The sequence below is a fragment of the Gekko japonicus genome, unplaced genomic scaffold (genome assembly GCF_001447785.1).
Source record: "Gekko japonicus isolate JY-2015 unplaced genomic scaffold, Gekko_japonicus_V1.1 scaffold539, whole genome shotgun sequence".
Taxonomy (NCBI): Eukaryota; Metazoa; Chordata; class Lepidosauria; order Squamata; family Gekkonidae; genus Gekko; species Gekko japonicus.
In genome coordinates this window covers 824009-839397 of record NW_015168667.1, presented here as the reverse complement: position 1 = coordinate 839397, position 15389 = coordinate 824009, and the positions used below count along the sequence as shown (strand labels likewise).

Below are 15389 nucleotides of genomic sequence, written 5' to 3'. Positions count from 1 at the left end.
AGCTAACCCACCCCCTGAAATAATTTGGCTACACAATGGGAAAGAAATCCAGGAAACCGAGGACTTCCACTTTGAGAAGAAGGGCAATGAATACAGCCTGTATATCCAAGAGATATTCCCTGAAGATACGGGAAAGTATACCTGTGAGGCCTGGAACGACTTAGGAGAAGCTCGGACCCAAGCAACACTGACTGTACAAGGTACTCTGAGTTTGTTTGTTTTTAAGTTCTTATTGTCTAACAGCACATGCTACAGTTTCACAAGAAGACATTGCATTGTGTTTAGTGAGTGAATTGTTGGACTTGGGAAAGGGGAATAGAAAATTCAAGCTTTCCCCACAATTTCAGATTCTGTACGAGTTTCTCCAGGATATGTGGCTTCCTGCACACCCTGCACCTCATTCTGTGTGCATACTCAGGTGCAGCAAACAAATAAGGGAGTGTTAAAATCAGCATATTTATAAAGGTTGTATGGTGTTTCTGTACAGATTATGGAAACCCAGGAACCTAAATATTTGACCTTTTTAAGCAGTTTAAAAATTAGTGGAGTGTCAAAATATGTAGCATGAAAATTTTTTGTAGGGCAGTCTATAGCATTAGCTACTGACTAGCAGGGATCTGCAAGGAACTTGCAGGGAGGGGGGCATCCCATTCCCCCTACCTTTCCTTCCTCCCCTCTGTCCCAAATCAACCCCATCCTCACTGCTGTACCCCCACCCTCACTACACTTAACCCACCCACCAATCCTCACCACTGCTTCCTCTTGCCTTTTCTTCCTCACCTCTCCCCCACACTCATTGCTCTAGCCTACGACACCATCGCTGCTGTGCCTAACCAACCACCCCCATCCTTGGCACTGCCTCCCCTTGCCATTCCTTCCTCCCCTCCCCTCACTCCACACCACCCTTACTGCTCTTACCCCCACCCTATTGTTAGTACTCCGTCTTTCTCCCCCCCCCCCGATGGTCTGTGCTCTGCCCAGCCACCTCCCCCCATCCCAGGAGAGGGTGGGCTGGCCTCCTTGTGTGTCTCCTGGATGTGGCTGAGCTGCGCCAGGCTTGAGGGCGAGAGTGGCAATGTTGGGTTCCCCAGGTTTGCAGAAAAATCTTTCTTCTGTGTAAATGGGCCCACAGATTTAGATATCCAAAGATCACCTCCCCCCACTTCACTATTAGATGTAAAATCATTCCCATACATATTATTTATTTATTTACATTATTTATAGTCCACCTTTCTCATAGGAGCTCAAAGCAAATTACGCATAGTGAGTCAGTACAATCAACAACATGGGACATTCAATAACCAGTGCATTAGGATTTTAGAAGTCTGGAACCATCAGAAAGAACTGGTAGCATAGCATAAATATTAACATGACACATAAAGTGGTACATTTTGTAGATCTAGACAGTTTTGTTTGTTTGTTTAATGAGAGTAATTCTGGCAACAATTAATATGCTGTAATTTAATACTACATTAGGAGCTGCGGTGGCTCAAGCGGTTAAGACGTTGAACTGCAGGCTGTGGAAGGTCGGTAGTCCAGCAGTTCGAGACCGAGCTGCCGCATGACAGAGTGAGCTCCCGTCTCTAGTTCCAGCTCCTGCCAACCTAGCAGTTCGAAAGCAAGAAATTGCAAGTAGATAAATAGGGACCACTTTGGTGGGAAGGTAACAGCGTTCCGTGTGCCTTGGTGTTTAGTCATGCCGGCCACATGACTACGGAAACGTCTTCGGACAGCGCTGGCTCTTCGGCTTTGAAACGGAGATGAGCACCGCAACCCTAGAGTCGGATTCGACTGGCTTTCAAGCAAGGGAACCTTTACCTTTACCTTTAGTACTACATTAGTAAAGAATTCAGTTTTCAATTTTGTAAAGTTTCATATTCAGATATGCTGGTAGTCCAACCTATAGTGGACTGTATGAGAGTGTTTCTTCCTAAATATACACTTTCTTCAGTTAGCTACAGAATTTGCTTTCTGCCAACAATGTGTTTTCCCCCCTACCTCACAGATGGCAAAAATTAAGATATGTGTCCCATGGTAGTTTAGGATGGAGCAGTTTGCAGCTCTTTCTCAATTAGTTGGTATATTTGCAATTTTTCTTATAGAAAAAGAAGACATTTATACTTTTAAATTCTATAAATATGTCAAATAGTACAATTGTATATGCTAACTAGGTTATAAATGATGCATTTTATATTTATTTCGATTTATATGTTATTTATGTGTTATTAAATCAGTAAAAGAAGTGGAAATTGAATAGGAAAGTAAGTATTGCATATGTTTCCACGCTCCCCCAAATGTCTGGAGTTTTAAAATAGGAACTCTGGGGCAAGTGATGCTCTGTCTTCTTGGTGCTTGAGGGGGGGGGTCAACAGTGGGAGGGCTTCTAATGTCCTGGCCCCACTGGTGGACCTCCTGATGGCACCTGGTATTTTTGGCCACTATGTGACAGAGTGTTGGACTGGATGGGCCTTTGGCCTGATCCAACATTGGTGTCTCTTATGTTCTTATGTCGTGTGCCCCCCCCCCCGGCTTCAACATTTCTGGAAATTTAATTTATCTAGATGGGTTGAGTAATGAGGAATGGCTGTCGTGGGAATCAGTGAGAGGTTGTGTTGGCAGAAGTGGTAGATGCAGTGCCTCTTGTTGAGCTGCCACTGCGTTGATAGAGTTAATTTCACCAGGACATGACATAAAGATAAATTTCTAATGTTTTGCTTCTTAGAGAAATGTATATAGTGACCTTAAATTTATTTTAACTGACTGTAGATGACTGATTCAAAAGGAAAGTGAGCTTTAGCCACCAAAGAAAGTGGTCGGTGATTATCAAGAATCTTTGTTATGCTATTGGCAGCCAGTGCAGTGCCTTCAGCACCGGCCGGATGTGCTCTCATCTAGCGATGCCCATCAAAAGCCTGGCCACAGCATTCTGCACTAACTGCAGCCTCCGAATTTGCGACAAGGGCAGCCCCATGTAGGGAGCATTACAGTAATCTAATCTCGAGGTGACCATCACATGGATCACTGTAGCCAGGTCATCGCGGTTGAGGAAGGGAACCAACTGTCGAGTCAGCCGAAGGTGGTAAAAGGCCAACTTAGCAGTGGCCGCCACCTGGGCCTCCATCGGTAACGAGGGATCCAGGAGCACTCCCAAACTCCTCACCTCCGGTGCTGGCACCAATGGTGCCCCATCAAAGGACGGGAGCGGGATCCCCCTCCCCAACCCACCCCGACTCAGGTGCAGGACCTCCGTCTTTGCTGGGTTTAGTTTCAGCCAGCTCAGTCTGAGCCAACCAGCCATGGCTTGCAATGCCTGGACCAGATTGTGCAGACTGGAGTCCGACCGGCCACCCAACATCAGATAGAGCTGGGTGTCATCAGCATACTGGTGACATCCCAGCCCATACCTCCGGGCAATCTGGGCAAGGGGGCGCATATAGATGTTAAACAACTTCTATAAGTTGTTATGTTATCTGAATAAACTCCAGTCTCCTAATAGCAGATGAACCTATTTTGCCAGTAAATCTTTTTTGATTTGATAAAGTACCATTCACCAGAACCCAAGCTTTTGGGGAAACATATAAAATCATCAGCCAGTTACAGAAATTTAAACCTACACCCAACTTCTTCAACGATGCCCATAAAAACTTCTAATTGACCCTATCAAAGGCCTTTTCTGTGTCATCAAAATAAAAGGCTGAAGATTTAAAACTGAATCATGTCCATCAAACTAGTCAACCTTCTAGCTCTTCATGCCATTTGTTGACCTTTCCTAAACCGTGTTTGGTCATATTTTATACAATTACCTAAAATCAATCCTAAGCGCTTGCCAAAATTTTATACCCTCAGTTTAATAGTAATATAGGGTGATAAATAGCTATCCTTTGTGAGTCTCTATTGGGATTAGGTACTACTAAAATATTAATATCTGCTCTATTGTTTGGTGGCTGTGTCCTAGATTTTAATTGTTCAGAAATTTCCATAAATAGGGGGACACTTCTTCACAACATGCAACATAAAACTCTGAACAGAATCCATCAGCCCCTGGGGCTTTCCCCACTTTCATTCTATAAATTGCATTCTTAACTTCATCCAAACTAACTCAGGGCATCTAACATTGCTTTTTTTAAAATTAATTTTTTATTAGGTTTTTAACATATTATAGGACAGGAAAATATAATGGCAGGAAGGGTACAGGATATGGGGTAAGACATAAAGGGAAGTTCCATCAAGTTTGTATAATAGCTGTTACAAGTTTTCGGTCATAATTCTTTGTTTCCATCTCTCTTTCTTTTGTGTAATTACTAAAACTAGCGTCACTTAATCAAATGGCTAAAATCTTCTGTTATGATTTCTGAAAAGAGTCAAGTTCTATATAGTTCAAATTGGAGTTTCTCCAAATTTATATTATATATATTAATTGTTCTTGGTCTTCGAAGTTTCTTTCCACCTAGTCATAAAACAGTGTCCAATTGCCTCTCACATTTTGTTTACGTCTGTCTTTCAACAAGTTTGACACTATATCCATTTCTGCTGTTTCAAAGATTTTTGTCAGAAGTTCATTTTCCGTTGGTATCTCTGATTTCTTCCAGTACTTAGCATAAAGAATTCTTGCTGCCATGACTATATGTATAATTAGAAGTTTAGCTTTCTTATCTTTTACATCAGCAGGAACATATCAGGTTTAAATGATAACAGTATCAAACATATTTTTTGTAACATTTCATGAACCCTTCTCCAATATAATATCACCTCTTTACACTTCCACCAAACATGAAAATAGCTTCCCACCCATATCTTACATTTCCAGCATTTATCAGAAATTCCAGAATACATTCTGGCCAATTTCTCTGGCGTTATATGCCATCTATAAACCATTTTATATAAATTCTCTTTAAAGGTAACTGATTTTATTATTTTAACATTTGTTTTCCATATTTGCAACCAATGGTCAAGATCAATATTATAACCAAAATTTTGGGCCCATTTTAACATACGTTATTTAATCACCTCATCCTCCATCTTTATCTGTAACAAATACACATAAAATTTCTTCATCAATTTATCATTTGTTTCATATAAAAGTGTGTCAAACTCCGATTGTTCTACAATGAACCCTTGAGGTTTATCTTTAGCATATTTAGATCCTAGCTGTACTCTTGTCCACCAATCCAAATATATATCTTGTTCCTCTAGTTCTTCTTTGGACTTCAACCTATCTTCATTTCCTAATAGATCTTCATATCTAAGTACTTTATGCTCCTTGTTCATCTGCGGCATGAATATCCTTATTCAGCCTCCTGTTCTTCTGAATATGAATAAAAAGATTTAAATTCTTCTGTTTCCCCCTCTTGCCTCCTTTGAAAAAATACCTGTTAAGTATTCAGCAAAAATTTTGCTGCAAAATGCACATCATATATTTTTAACTTTTCTTGTGCTGAAGTGCATTTCCTTTTATCCTCATCTTTACCTGATGTTTTATTATATGTTTCCCAATATTTAATATACTCAAAACATTTATAACCCTATATTTTCTTAGTGTTTATTTTTTTAAAACTGCTGGGAGATAAGCTGTCCCCCCACATATGACTTAAAAGACCTCCCATATAATTGGAAATTCTGTTGAGTGTCATTAGTCTAAAAAAAAGTCTAATTTTTTTTCTTATAAATTCTGGAATTGCTGATTGTTTAATTGGGAAGCTATTCAGTCTCCAGGCTGGTCTAATCCTAGTCACAAATTCTATTTGAGCCATTTCTGATGTGTGGTCAATATAGATAATTGGTCCAATATGAATCTTGACTACCTCATTTACAAAAGTAGCAGACTTTATCATATAATCTATCTGTTAGAAGGTGCTGTGTGGATGAGAGAAGAAAGTTTTTCATTAAAGAGTGCCTGTCTATAAATATTAATCCAAATCTGAAAAACAGTAGGAACTACCTTGTGCATTGATCCTGCTTTATCACTCCTTTTCTTTCTAACTAAAGCTCTTGATATACTTTGGTAAAGGAGTTGGTAATCTGTTTAGAGGTCAGGCATTTCTTTTTGCTTCTTGTGGTACCAGAGTTATAAGAAATAATGGACAAGAATAAGCGAAACGAAGGGGCAGAGGGGGAAACAAGCAGCGATCTTGTTTTGAGAGACTTACTTGAGTGTTGACATTGAGGCAACGATTTTTCGAGTCTGCGAGAAGCGGTTTGGAATTGTAAACAATCGTATAAAATGGCGGCCTCGCAAAGAAAGTTTAAAATGAAACCGGCGGGTAGTCAGAGCCCAAAACCGGAAGAGGGAGCAGACGTCATGAAAATGTGAGTGGATATGCTCAAGCCAGTGATGGACCAACTCGGTATTGAATCAAAACTTCGCATTCCAGCAGCTCCAGCTGGCAGAAACGGAGAAGAAGGTGGAGCATGTGATCGAGAGAATTAAAGAGATAGACACCACAAATAAGAAAATGAAGAAAAGAATGGGGGAAGTTGAAGCAAAACAAAACTTCCAAGAAAACCGTTTGTTACAGCTTCAAATGGAAAAAAAAATATGATTCTCAGATTCCAGGGAGTGCCTGAATCGGAAAAGGAGGATCTGAGGAAGCTTCTCAGCGAGATCATCGCTCCAGCAATAGGCTCAACAGCGGATGAAGTAGTAAAAGAGATGGAGACTGCCTATAGGGCATACTCCAATTATATTGAAAAAAATAGCCTGCCTGGAGAAATTTTGGTCAGATTCTCAAGAAGACAGACCAGAGATGCTATTTTAAAAGCGACTTCAGCAACTCCACTGAAACTGGGGAATACAAACATTAAAATCTTAAAAGACATTCCATTTGAAATTTGCCAAAAGAGGAAAAGCTATAAGGACTTAATTTCTTTTCTTCAAACCAATGGAATTTCATACAGGTGGGCGATCCCAGAGGGTGTCACCTTTAAAATCAATGACAAAAAAGAAAAGATTGACTACATTTTTAAAGCCAAAGAATTTTTGAGACGTCAGTTGGGATTGGAGGAAGAATCCAAAGATGAAGAATCGAAATCAAGTGACTCCGCTACCTCTGGAACGGATGAGGACTCTGCTGTAGAAACGGGTGCAAATGCAATGAAAGCTACATATGATTTCAGAGACAAAAAACCGAAGTAAAGGCAGAAGGACTCTGAAAATTGCCTTTTGAAGCAAACAACAAGAGCTCAGAAAGTTCTCTCACAACAACTAACATACTAACATTGAAGCCGAGACAAACAAGAGCTCTACAAGTATATTGTTGTACTAACACTTTTATTAATAACACTTAGATTAACATGGATCTGATCTCCTTCTCTTGGGCTTTTAGTATAGTGCGGTTATCTTTCCTTTATCCCTAGATATTTTCTTTGTATATTTTCTTTGTAGTTTGGTAGTCTTATATAAAAATAATAAAAATATCCCTCCGGGGATTTAAAAAGAAAAGAAAAAGAAAGAATGGACAAGCAATTCTTGATCTCTGCAAATACGTGTAAGGTCTTTAAAAGAAGTCAATTCCTCCGTGAGGTAATTCTCCTTCTTATATATATCTACAGGTAGAAGGGAAAATATTGTCAGATGAGGGTAGAATTTGTAAGTGTGATGCTATCACTAAAAAGCAAATCCAGAGTCATGCTTACTGTGCAGCCTAACATTCTGTTTTGCTGTATTTTATGGCTGCACTCATCTCCCTTCCGTTCATTTTCATAAGCCTTGCTTTCCTCCCATCACCAAGGACAGGAGTGATTTGCTCAACTACTGTGGCTATGGCCAACTCCTGGCCCGTCTGTGAGTAGAGGCAGAACAGTGCTTTTGCCAGACCAGTTGGCTGAGCCAGTCATTAGCACATATCAACTGGGCTTTTTATTCATTACTCACTTTAGGTACTTTTGCTGCAGTCAGTGCCTGGATGAGAGACTGCCTAGAAGCCAAAGGAATTTTGTCTGTCCCACTTCTTTGCCAGTCATTCACTGCAGCTCAGATTTAAGGTTGAAATATAAATGTTGGTGCTGTTGGAAGCTTATGTCCAGTATGAAAAGGTAGTTAGTAGCCTCTATGACAGAGGTTGGCTATAAATGAAGTAAATAAATAATAGGTAAAGTAAAGGTAAAGGTTTCCCTTGCTCGAAAGCCAGTTGAATCTAACTCTAGGGATGCGGTGCTCATCTCCATTTCCAAGCCAAAGAGCCAGCGCTGTCCGAAGATGTTTCCGTGGTCATGTGGCCGACATGACTAGACGCCGAGGCACACGGAACACTGTTACCTTCCCACCAAAGTGGTACCTATTTATCTACTTGCAATTTCTTGCTTTCAAACTGCTAGGTTGGCAGGAGCTGGAACCAGAGACGGGAGCTCACTCCATCACGTGGCACTCGGGTCTCGAACTGCTGAGCTACCGACCTTCTGGTCTGCAGTTCAGCATCTTAACCACTTGAGCCACCGCAGCCCCTATAAATAAATAATAAGTAGTAACTAAAAGTGGTATCTGATGGGATAGCATTGAAAACAGAATGCTGAGCTCGATGGACCATGATCAGTCCCATTTAAGGTAATTCTTTGTAGTTCAGTCGCACAGTCGAGTCCGACTCTTCGCGACCCCATGGACCAGGTAATTCTAGAAGACCGAATTTCTGCCTTAGTTTCTAATACATATTTGGGAGGAGATGGACTTTGAAAGCTTCATGTCTGTCTTCCACACCGTAAAGATATGTTCTGCCTTAACTGCATGCTGCCTCATCTCATCTAGGGTAAAGCTGTGGCTCAGTGGTAGAGCATCTGCTTTGCATGCAGAAAGTTGCAAGCTTAATCCCCAGTTAAAAGCAATGGTATTCCCAGTAGTCATGTGTGGCTGTGAGAGTTGGACTATAAGGAAGGCCGAGCGCCGAAGAAGAGATTCTTTTGAACTATGGTGCTGGAGAAGACTCTTGAGAGTCCCTTGGACTGCAAGGAGGTCGAATCAGTCAATCCCAAAAGAAATCAACCCTGACTGTTCCCTGGAAGGCCAGATAATGAAACTGAAGCTCAAAGACCTTGGCCATCCAATGAGAAGGGAGCACTCACTGGAGAAGACCCTGATGCTGGGAAAGATTGAAGGTCAAAGAAGACGGGGACGGCAAAGGATGAGATGGTTAGACAGTGTCATCGATGCAACGAACATGAAATTGAGCCAACTTCAGAGGACGGCAGAAGACAGGAGGGCCTGGCGGGATCTGGTCCATGGGGTCGCGGAGAGTCGAACTCGACTGTGCAACTGAACAACAACAAAAAGGCTCAGGTGGTAGGTGATATGGATTGCTGCTGCCAGACAAAATAGACAGTACATCAGTACTGATCTTGATAGATCAGGGGTATGATTCAGGATAAGGCAGCTGTATGTGTACTTCCTGGAAGAAATTAAGTGGTGTTTTCATTTAAATGGATCCGTCGACGGGATGCTCAAAAGACTGCTCTGTCTGGTTTAGAGAATGTGTGTAGAATACATAGTACATACCCATGTGAGAAGAGTCTTAAGTAAATTAGTATAAAGACCAATTTAGCAATTCTAGAGTGAATGAATCTAAGTTATGTTTTATGTTTTCTTATGCTTCTCTTTGTGCTGCAGAACCTCAGGATGGCATTCAGCCATGGTTCATTAGCAAGCCAAGATCGGTGACGGCGGTTGTTGGGCAGAACATCCTTATTTCTTGTGCCGTTGCTGGAGATCCTTTTCCTGCAGTGCACTGGTTCAAAGAGGGGCAGGAAGTGACCCCGGGAGCTGGCTGGGAATTTCTGCAGAATGAAGACATCTTCACATTGATTATAAGGAATGTGCAGCCCCGTCATGCTGGGCAGTACGAAATACAACTCAAGTATGTTGATAGCGACAGCATATATGGTGCAATCTTCTTTTAATCAAATTTTGCAACCCTAAATGTGATTTCTGTGCATACAATTATTCCTTTCAATTACTTGTCTGTTTCACACCGAGCACACTGTTTCTCTTGTAAATAGTTCAGGAAGTGAAGAAGAAAAAAGGTGTAGTGGGAAAAATATATTTTTTATTTATATCTGTGGGATCTACAGATGTAAATAAAGTATATATTTCCCCACCACACCTTTGTTTTTTCCTCTGTTCCTGTACTCGGTATTGGCGTAGCCGCCTTCTTCTGTATCTTGTAAATTGGTTATGGCTTCCTAAAGGGCATATACTTTAGCCAGAGTGGTATAGTGGTTAAAGTGCTGGGCTAGAATCCCCACTCTGCCACTGAAGGTTGCTGGATGACCTTGGGCCGGTCACACACTCTCAGCCTAACCTGCCTCACAGGGTTGTTGTGGCAATAAAATAGAGGAGAGGAGAATTATGTAAGCTGCTTTGAGTCCCCCTTGGGGAGTAATGCAAGATATAAATAAAATAAAAATAAAATGCACTGAGATTACACACACACACAGTGATAACTAACACTAACAGGTTACATGTACAAATCAGCCACAGGTGCTTTACTCAAATTTACTCTGGTTTAAGTACTTACCAATCTTTTTTTTTTTTTATGTCCCCCTTAGTGACTGGTTGGCTTTAGTAAGTTTTACATGGACTTCTGTTTTTGATTTGTTTTTTTAAACCATGTTTTGTTTCAAAACCAATGTCACCTGTGTGGGCTGAGGTCAGACCAAGGAAAGTCAGATAAAGAGAGCCTGCTCAACTTTTCCCCATTCCATTATTTGTCACTCTGATGGGGATGTTTTGTTTTGTTATTTCTTTTAATCCATAGGAAGAAAGGTATGGTGACTCTGTATTTTCCCCAGTGGATAGGAAAAGCAACTTTGGGATGCGCTCTCTCTCTCTCTCTCTCTCTCTCTCCCCCCCCCTATTTAATTTTTCAGCCTGCACAGGCTCATTTAAGGTGTTAAAAGAAAAACAAACATTTTGGTGAAACCTGGAATGTGAACGTCAGCTTTATTGTAAAACCAGTAGTCCAATAAGCCTTTCTGTATATTTATGACTCATTGTAATAAATAAAAAGGATTCACTTCTTGACAAATTGTTTGACCAATTTTAAATTACAGCTCCTATTCTGTTCCCCTCCACATACCTGTTTTTCTGTTCTGTCACGTGCACGGCCATTTCTAGTACCAAGTATTTACGGTCTTGCAGAGAACATTTGCCTGCCTTTGTCTTCACTCATTATTTTTGTAGGATCTGAATTTACATCTTTAAAGGATACGCTTAAAACATTGTGTCAACTGTAATGTTTTTGACTGGTTAAAAACATGTTCAGATTTCTTCCTCCAGGCTGATCAAATATAAAACCATATTCCCTGGTATGGTCTTAATAAACATAGTTATACAACTACTTACTGATAATATCGGTGCACGGTATTTACTGAACTTGCACGTTTTGCCTTATATGGTTAATATTTGGGGCTTCATTAAATTTTGTTTAATGTACCTAACTTTTTTTGGCCTGGGAACTTTTAAAATAAATGGTTGCCTATGCTACCTTTTTAGTCCAGTTTGAACAATTTTTAAAAAATAGTTTCCTGCACAGCCTGATGGGTTTTAGTCATAGGTAAGTGTGCATAGCATTGCAGTCATCCTAAATTTTTCTACCACCATTTCACTACCCCTAGTTCTGTGTACTTTGGGTGTATGCTGTTTTTTTCTTTGCTATATAATTCAGTAAGTGTGTTTCAGAGTAGGGCTGGATTTGCTATGGCTGATAGAGAAATTAAGCATCTGTTAAATTTGCAATGAATTGAGACTGGGGATTCATTCTGATGTCACACTAAAACATGGTTTGTAAGTCATGGTTGATTAAACTTTGGTCTACTGTGATGTCTGACTGCTGGTTAGTAGGAGGGCCATAAATTAGGATTCTTAGCCAGAGTTGTATCCTTATGAATAATTTGTTTGTAATAATTCTGGTTGGTTATTTAATCTGAATGCAAGAATTCCAGTTTAATCCCAGCTGTTTGCTAGCACTGTTCTAAGCACAGCTGCAACTACAGAGCACCAAAAATACTTCACCTTGCCTTTCTAGCTATGGTTGACTCTCACTAGAAGCAGATGAACTGGGATTTCCAGCAGACTGGTTATTTTATTTCCTACCACATTAAAGTCGTGGTCACGCGGTCATTTGGATTGGGTTTCACCGCTGTTCCCTCTCACATTTAAAATTGCTGATCAGATGGCTGCATCCATCTCCCACACCTTAGTGGGCTCACTCACTAGCAAGTTTTCCTACACCTGGATAGTCAAGTACTTTCTGGATATTTGAGCTTTGAATCCACGATTTCGCTGTTCTGGACAGCCATTTCTCACAATGATCGCAATGAGGTCATCTAAACATCCTTCTCGCGATTTTTTTTTTTACAAGCTTCGATCATTGTGCGCATGGGCAATCCTGCACTGAATAAATTCAATATATAAACGTTCAAGCGCATATATAGTCTCCAGCACTCAGTTGTACGTCACTGGTTAATTTTGTTTGCTGTTGGGGGGGGGGACCTGCGAGTCCCAGTGGGAGTGGTGATTCGTCCATGTGTATATGCACATGCGCAAAGCCATTTTTTTTTTTTAAGAAACAAGCTGTGCCACCCAAGTGGCCCAGAGCCTCGTTGCGTGATGCAAGCGGAATGCAAGCGGTTCAGGGAGGGATGTGTGGTCATCCCAACCTGGAAAAAAAAAAATCCCAATCACATCTACAGCGGGAACAAATTGCGGTAAACTTGCCGTGTGACCACACTCTAACTGTGGTTAGTTTCATAAACAGTAGTTTAAGCAAGGTTAACTGTGTTGTCTGAATCCAGCCTGGGTCTGGCTTTTGGGTGTAATCAAGACTTGCTCTGGTTTAGGTTTCAACAGGGCTATTTTTGGGCAGGAACGCACAGGAACAGAGTTCCGGCTGGCTCCCGAGTTGGCCACGCCCAGCAGGAACTCATTAGCATAATAGGCCACACCTAACATCAGAAACTCATTAGGATTGGCTACATTAGGGGTGTGTGGCCTAACATGCAAAGGGTTCCTGCTACAAAAAAAGCCCTGGGTTTTGACAAAAACAAGGTAAACAGAATAAGAAGTGAAAGGTGGGTGTGGCTGGATAACCACACTTCTGGTAACATGGGGGTGTGGCCTAATAGGCTAATGAGCTGCTCTGTCAGGAGTGTGGCCTAATATGCTAATGTGTTTCTGCTGTTGGGTCTGTAGGCTGTCGCCTACTATGCTAATGAGTCCCTGATGATCTTTCTTTACAAAAAAACCCCTGGGTTTCAACATTTGAAGACTAACATTGAAGCCAAAAGAAGAAAATGCAGTCTTTGTAGGTGGTCATAAAGAGTGACCTGGCAGACTGAATCTGTTCCCCCTGGAGAACCAAATGTTAACTGATGAAAGAAGTATTGGTAGCTGACGTGGATGCTGGAAACATGCATAATCATAGTTGCTTGACAGATCACCAAACCTGGCTTCAGTTTCTAGAAGCTGCAAGCTATGGGAAGTCTGAGCCTGCGTGCCTGCCTTGCAGAATTCCTCTCGGTTTCAAAATGCTCCCCAGGTTCTTTTCTCTGAACTCATTCAGCTGATCTGCAGCAAGCTGACCTAACTTCGTATCTGGATAAAGACATTCATTTGCATGCTTTTGCACATTAAAAATAATTGTCCAGCTTTTAAGACATTAGGCATTGATAAGACTGGTTGTGTTGACAAAAGAAATGTTATGCTTGAGTGGGAAACTACCAACAGCTGCTTTAAAAACACTGTGTTGCTGGACACAATACAGCATCCGCACTGTAAAAATTGTGAACTGCCTGCTAGGGAGTTTCTGTGCCTTTTTGTGGAAGACTTGAAAATGTACAACTTAGTGGTACGTACACTATCTTAAGCTGGAGAAATTTCCACTGGTCTAAGAAGCCTTCCTCCATTTTTGTGGTTTTTCCATTGGAGGACAAACTGCTTAAGCTGGAGGAGGGCTTCAGACTTTGCTCAGTGAAGTTGTAGGGTACAGGCCACTAAATCGTTCCAGGCTAGAATGATTATATAACTTTGAAACAGATAACGAACGTGAAGGCAGGATGAGGATCTCTGCTATTCTGTTCGGTACAATACTTACCCAATGAGGACTGAGACTGCAATGTGGGGTAAGAAAGGGCCCCCATGATGTTTTTGTGGCTGGGGGAGGTTGTTTGCCCTTGTGGTGGGTCTTTCTGTATAACCCATTGGTATACACAGAAAAGAAAAGTTCTTAGATGTACATGGATGTAAGGCATTGATGGGCTATATCCTGAGGAAGTGGAGCAAATGTGATTGTAACCATGCTTGGTTGTAGGAGATGTAATGTGTGTTATGCCAAGGTGGTGGTTGGTGGCATGTACATATGTCGCAGGGCTCTTTTTGTAGCAGGAACTCCTTTGCATATTAGGCGACACACCTCTAATATAGCCAATCCTCCTTACAGAGCTCTTCTTACAGGGGCTACTGTGTAATCTCTGCCATGGTGGCTTGGGAGAGGGTATGGGTATAACAGCATCTCCCATGTTAAATCATTGGGGGGGGAGGTTAAAAAGAGATTTATGCTCCATCTCTGAACCCTGAGGGTTCTTGGGGTGACTTACATTAAAAAATCAAATCCAAATCAGTGAAGATAGAGTTCCTATTCTCTCTGGCACACCATTTTAGATGCTGCAGTCTTACTCCAATCCATTAGGTAGGCTGAGCATAGAACACTATGGCTCAATTCACGGATAAAATTAAATGACCTTCTGGTTTCTTTTAGTTCTGTATCTCTGTTTTAATGATGGATTGAAATCCCAGCCATTCTTGAAAGTAGAATAGGGCTCATTAAAGAACCTCAGGAGGTTCACATGCTCCTATTTCTACATCCAATGTCCTGAGAATGTTTCCAGAGATATAAATCTTTCGAAATTAAAAAAGAAATCCTTCTGTTCTAGTCATGAGGTTGAGATTAAGCGAGGAGACCCTGGAAAATCCATCCTCCGATCATATATCTCCTCCACAGTTTATTAGCAAAGGGTTAATCCATCTTTTAAGATGAACAACTCCATAGAATGTGGTAGCAATATTTATATAATTGCCCAAAAGCCATGAATTCTGGCTGAGTGTGTTTGCATCTCTGAGGGAGGATACTCCATTTGAAGATGCATCGACTGTGAAGACTAACATGGGGGAGGGACAACACAGGAAGAAGGGAAAGTATTTTAATTACTTCTTTTAATGGGAGTCATTTCCAAAAAGCCATCTCTGGCATTCCTCTGCAAAAGGAAGAATGAGTGCTCAGCACCATATATGGTGACACTTTTATGTATTTTTTTTTAATATAAACATGTACAGGCTGAAACAATCCATGAGGATTGATTGTGCTGTTTGGCAAGGGTAGGGGAAGACGGGGGGGGGGGGAGGGGGAGGG

General features: G+C 41.2%; 1 protein-coding gene across 1 annotated transcript in view; it reads left to right on the top strand.

Moving 5' to 3' along the window:
• MYLK (myosin light chain kinase) overlaps positions 1 to 15389 on the top strand; it is a 271468-nt gene that overhangs the window by 100013 nt on the left and 156066 nt on the right. Inside the window, exons 12-13 of the mRNA XM_015415311.1 lie at positions 3 to 200; positions 9593 to 9839. Of these exons, the coding sequence (XP_015270797.1) occupies positions 3 to 200; positions 9593 to 9839 (445 nt within the window). The remainder of the gene's footprint in view (positions 1 to 2; positions 201 to 9592; positions 9840 to 15389) is intronic.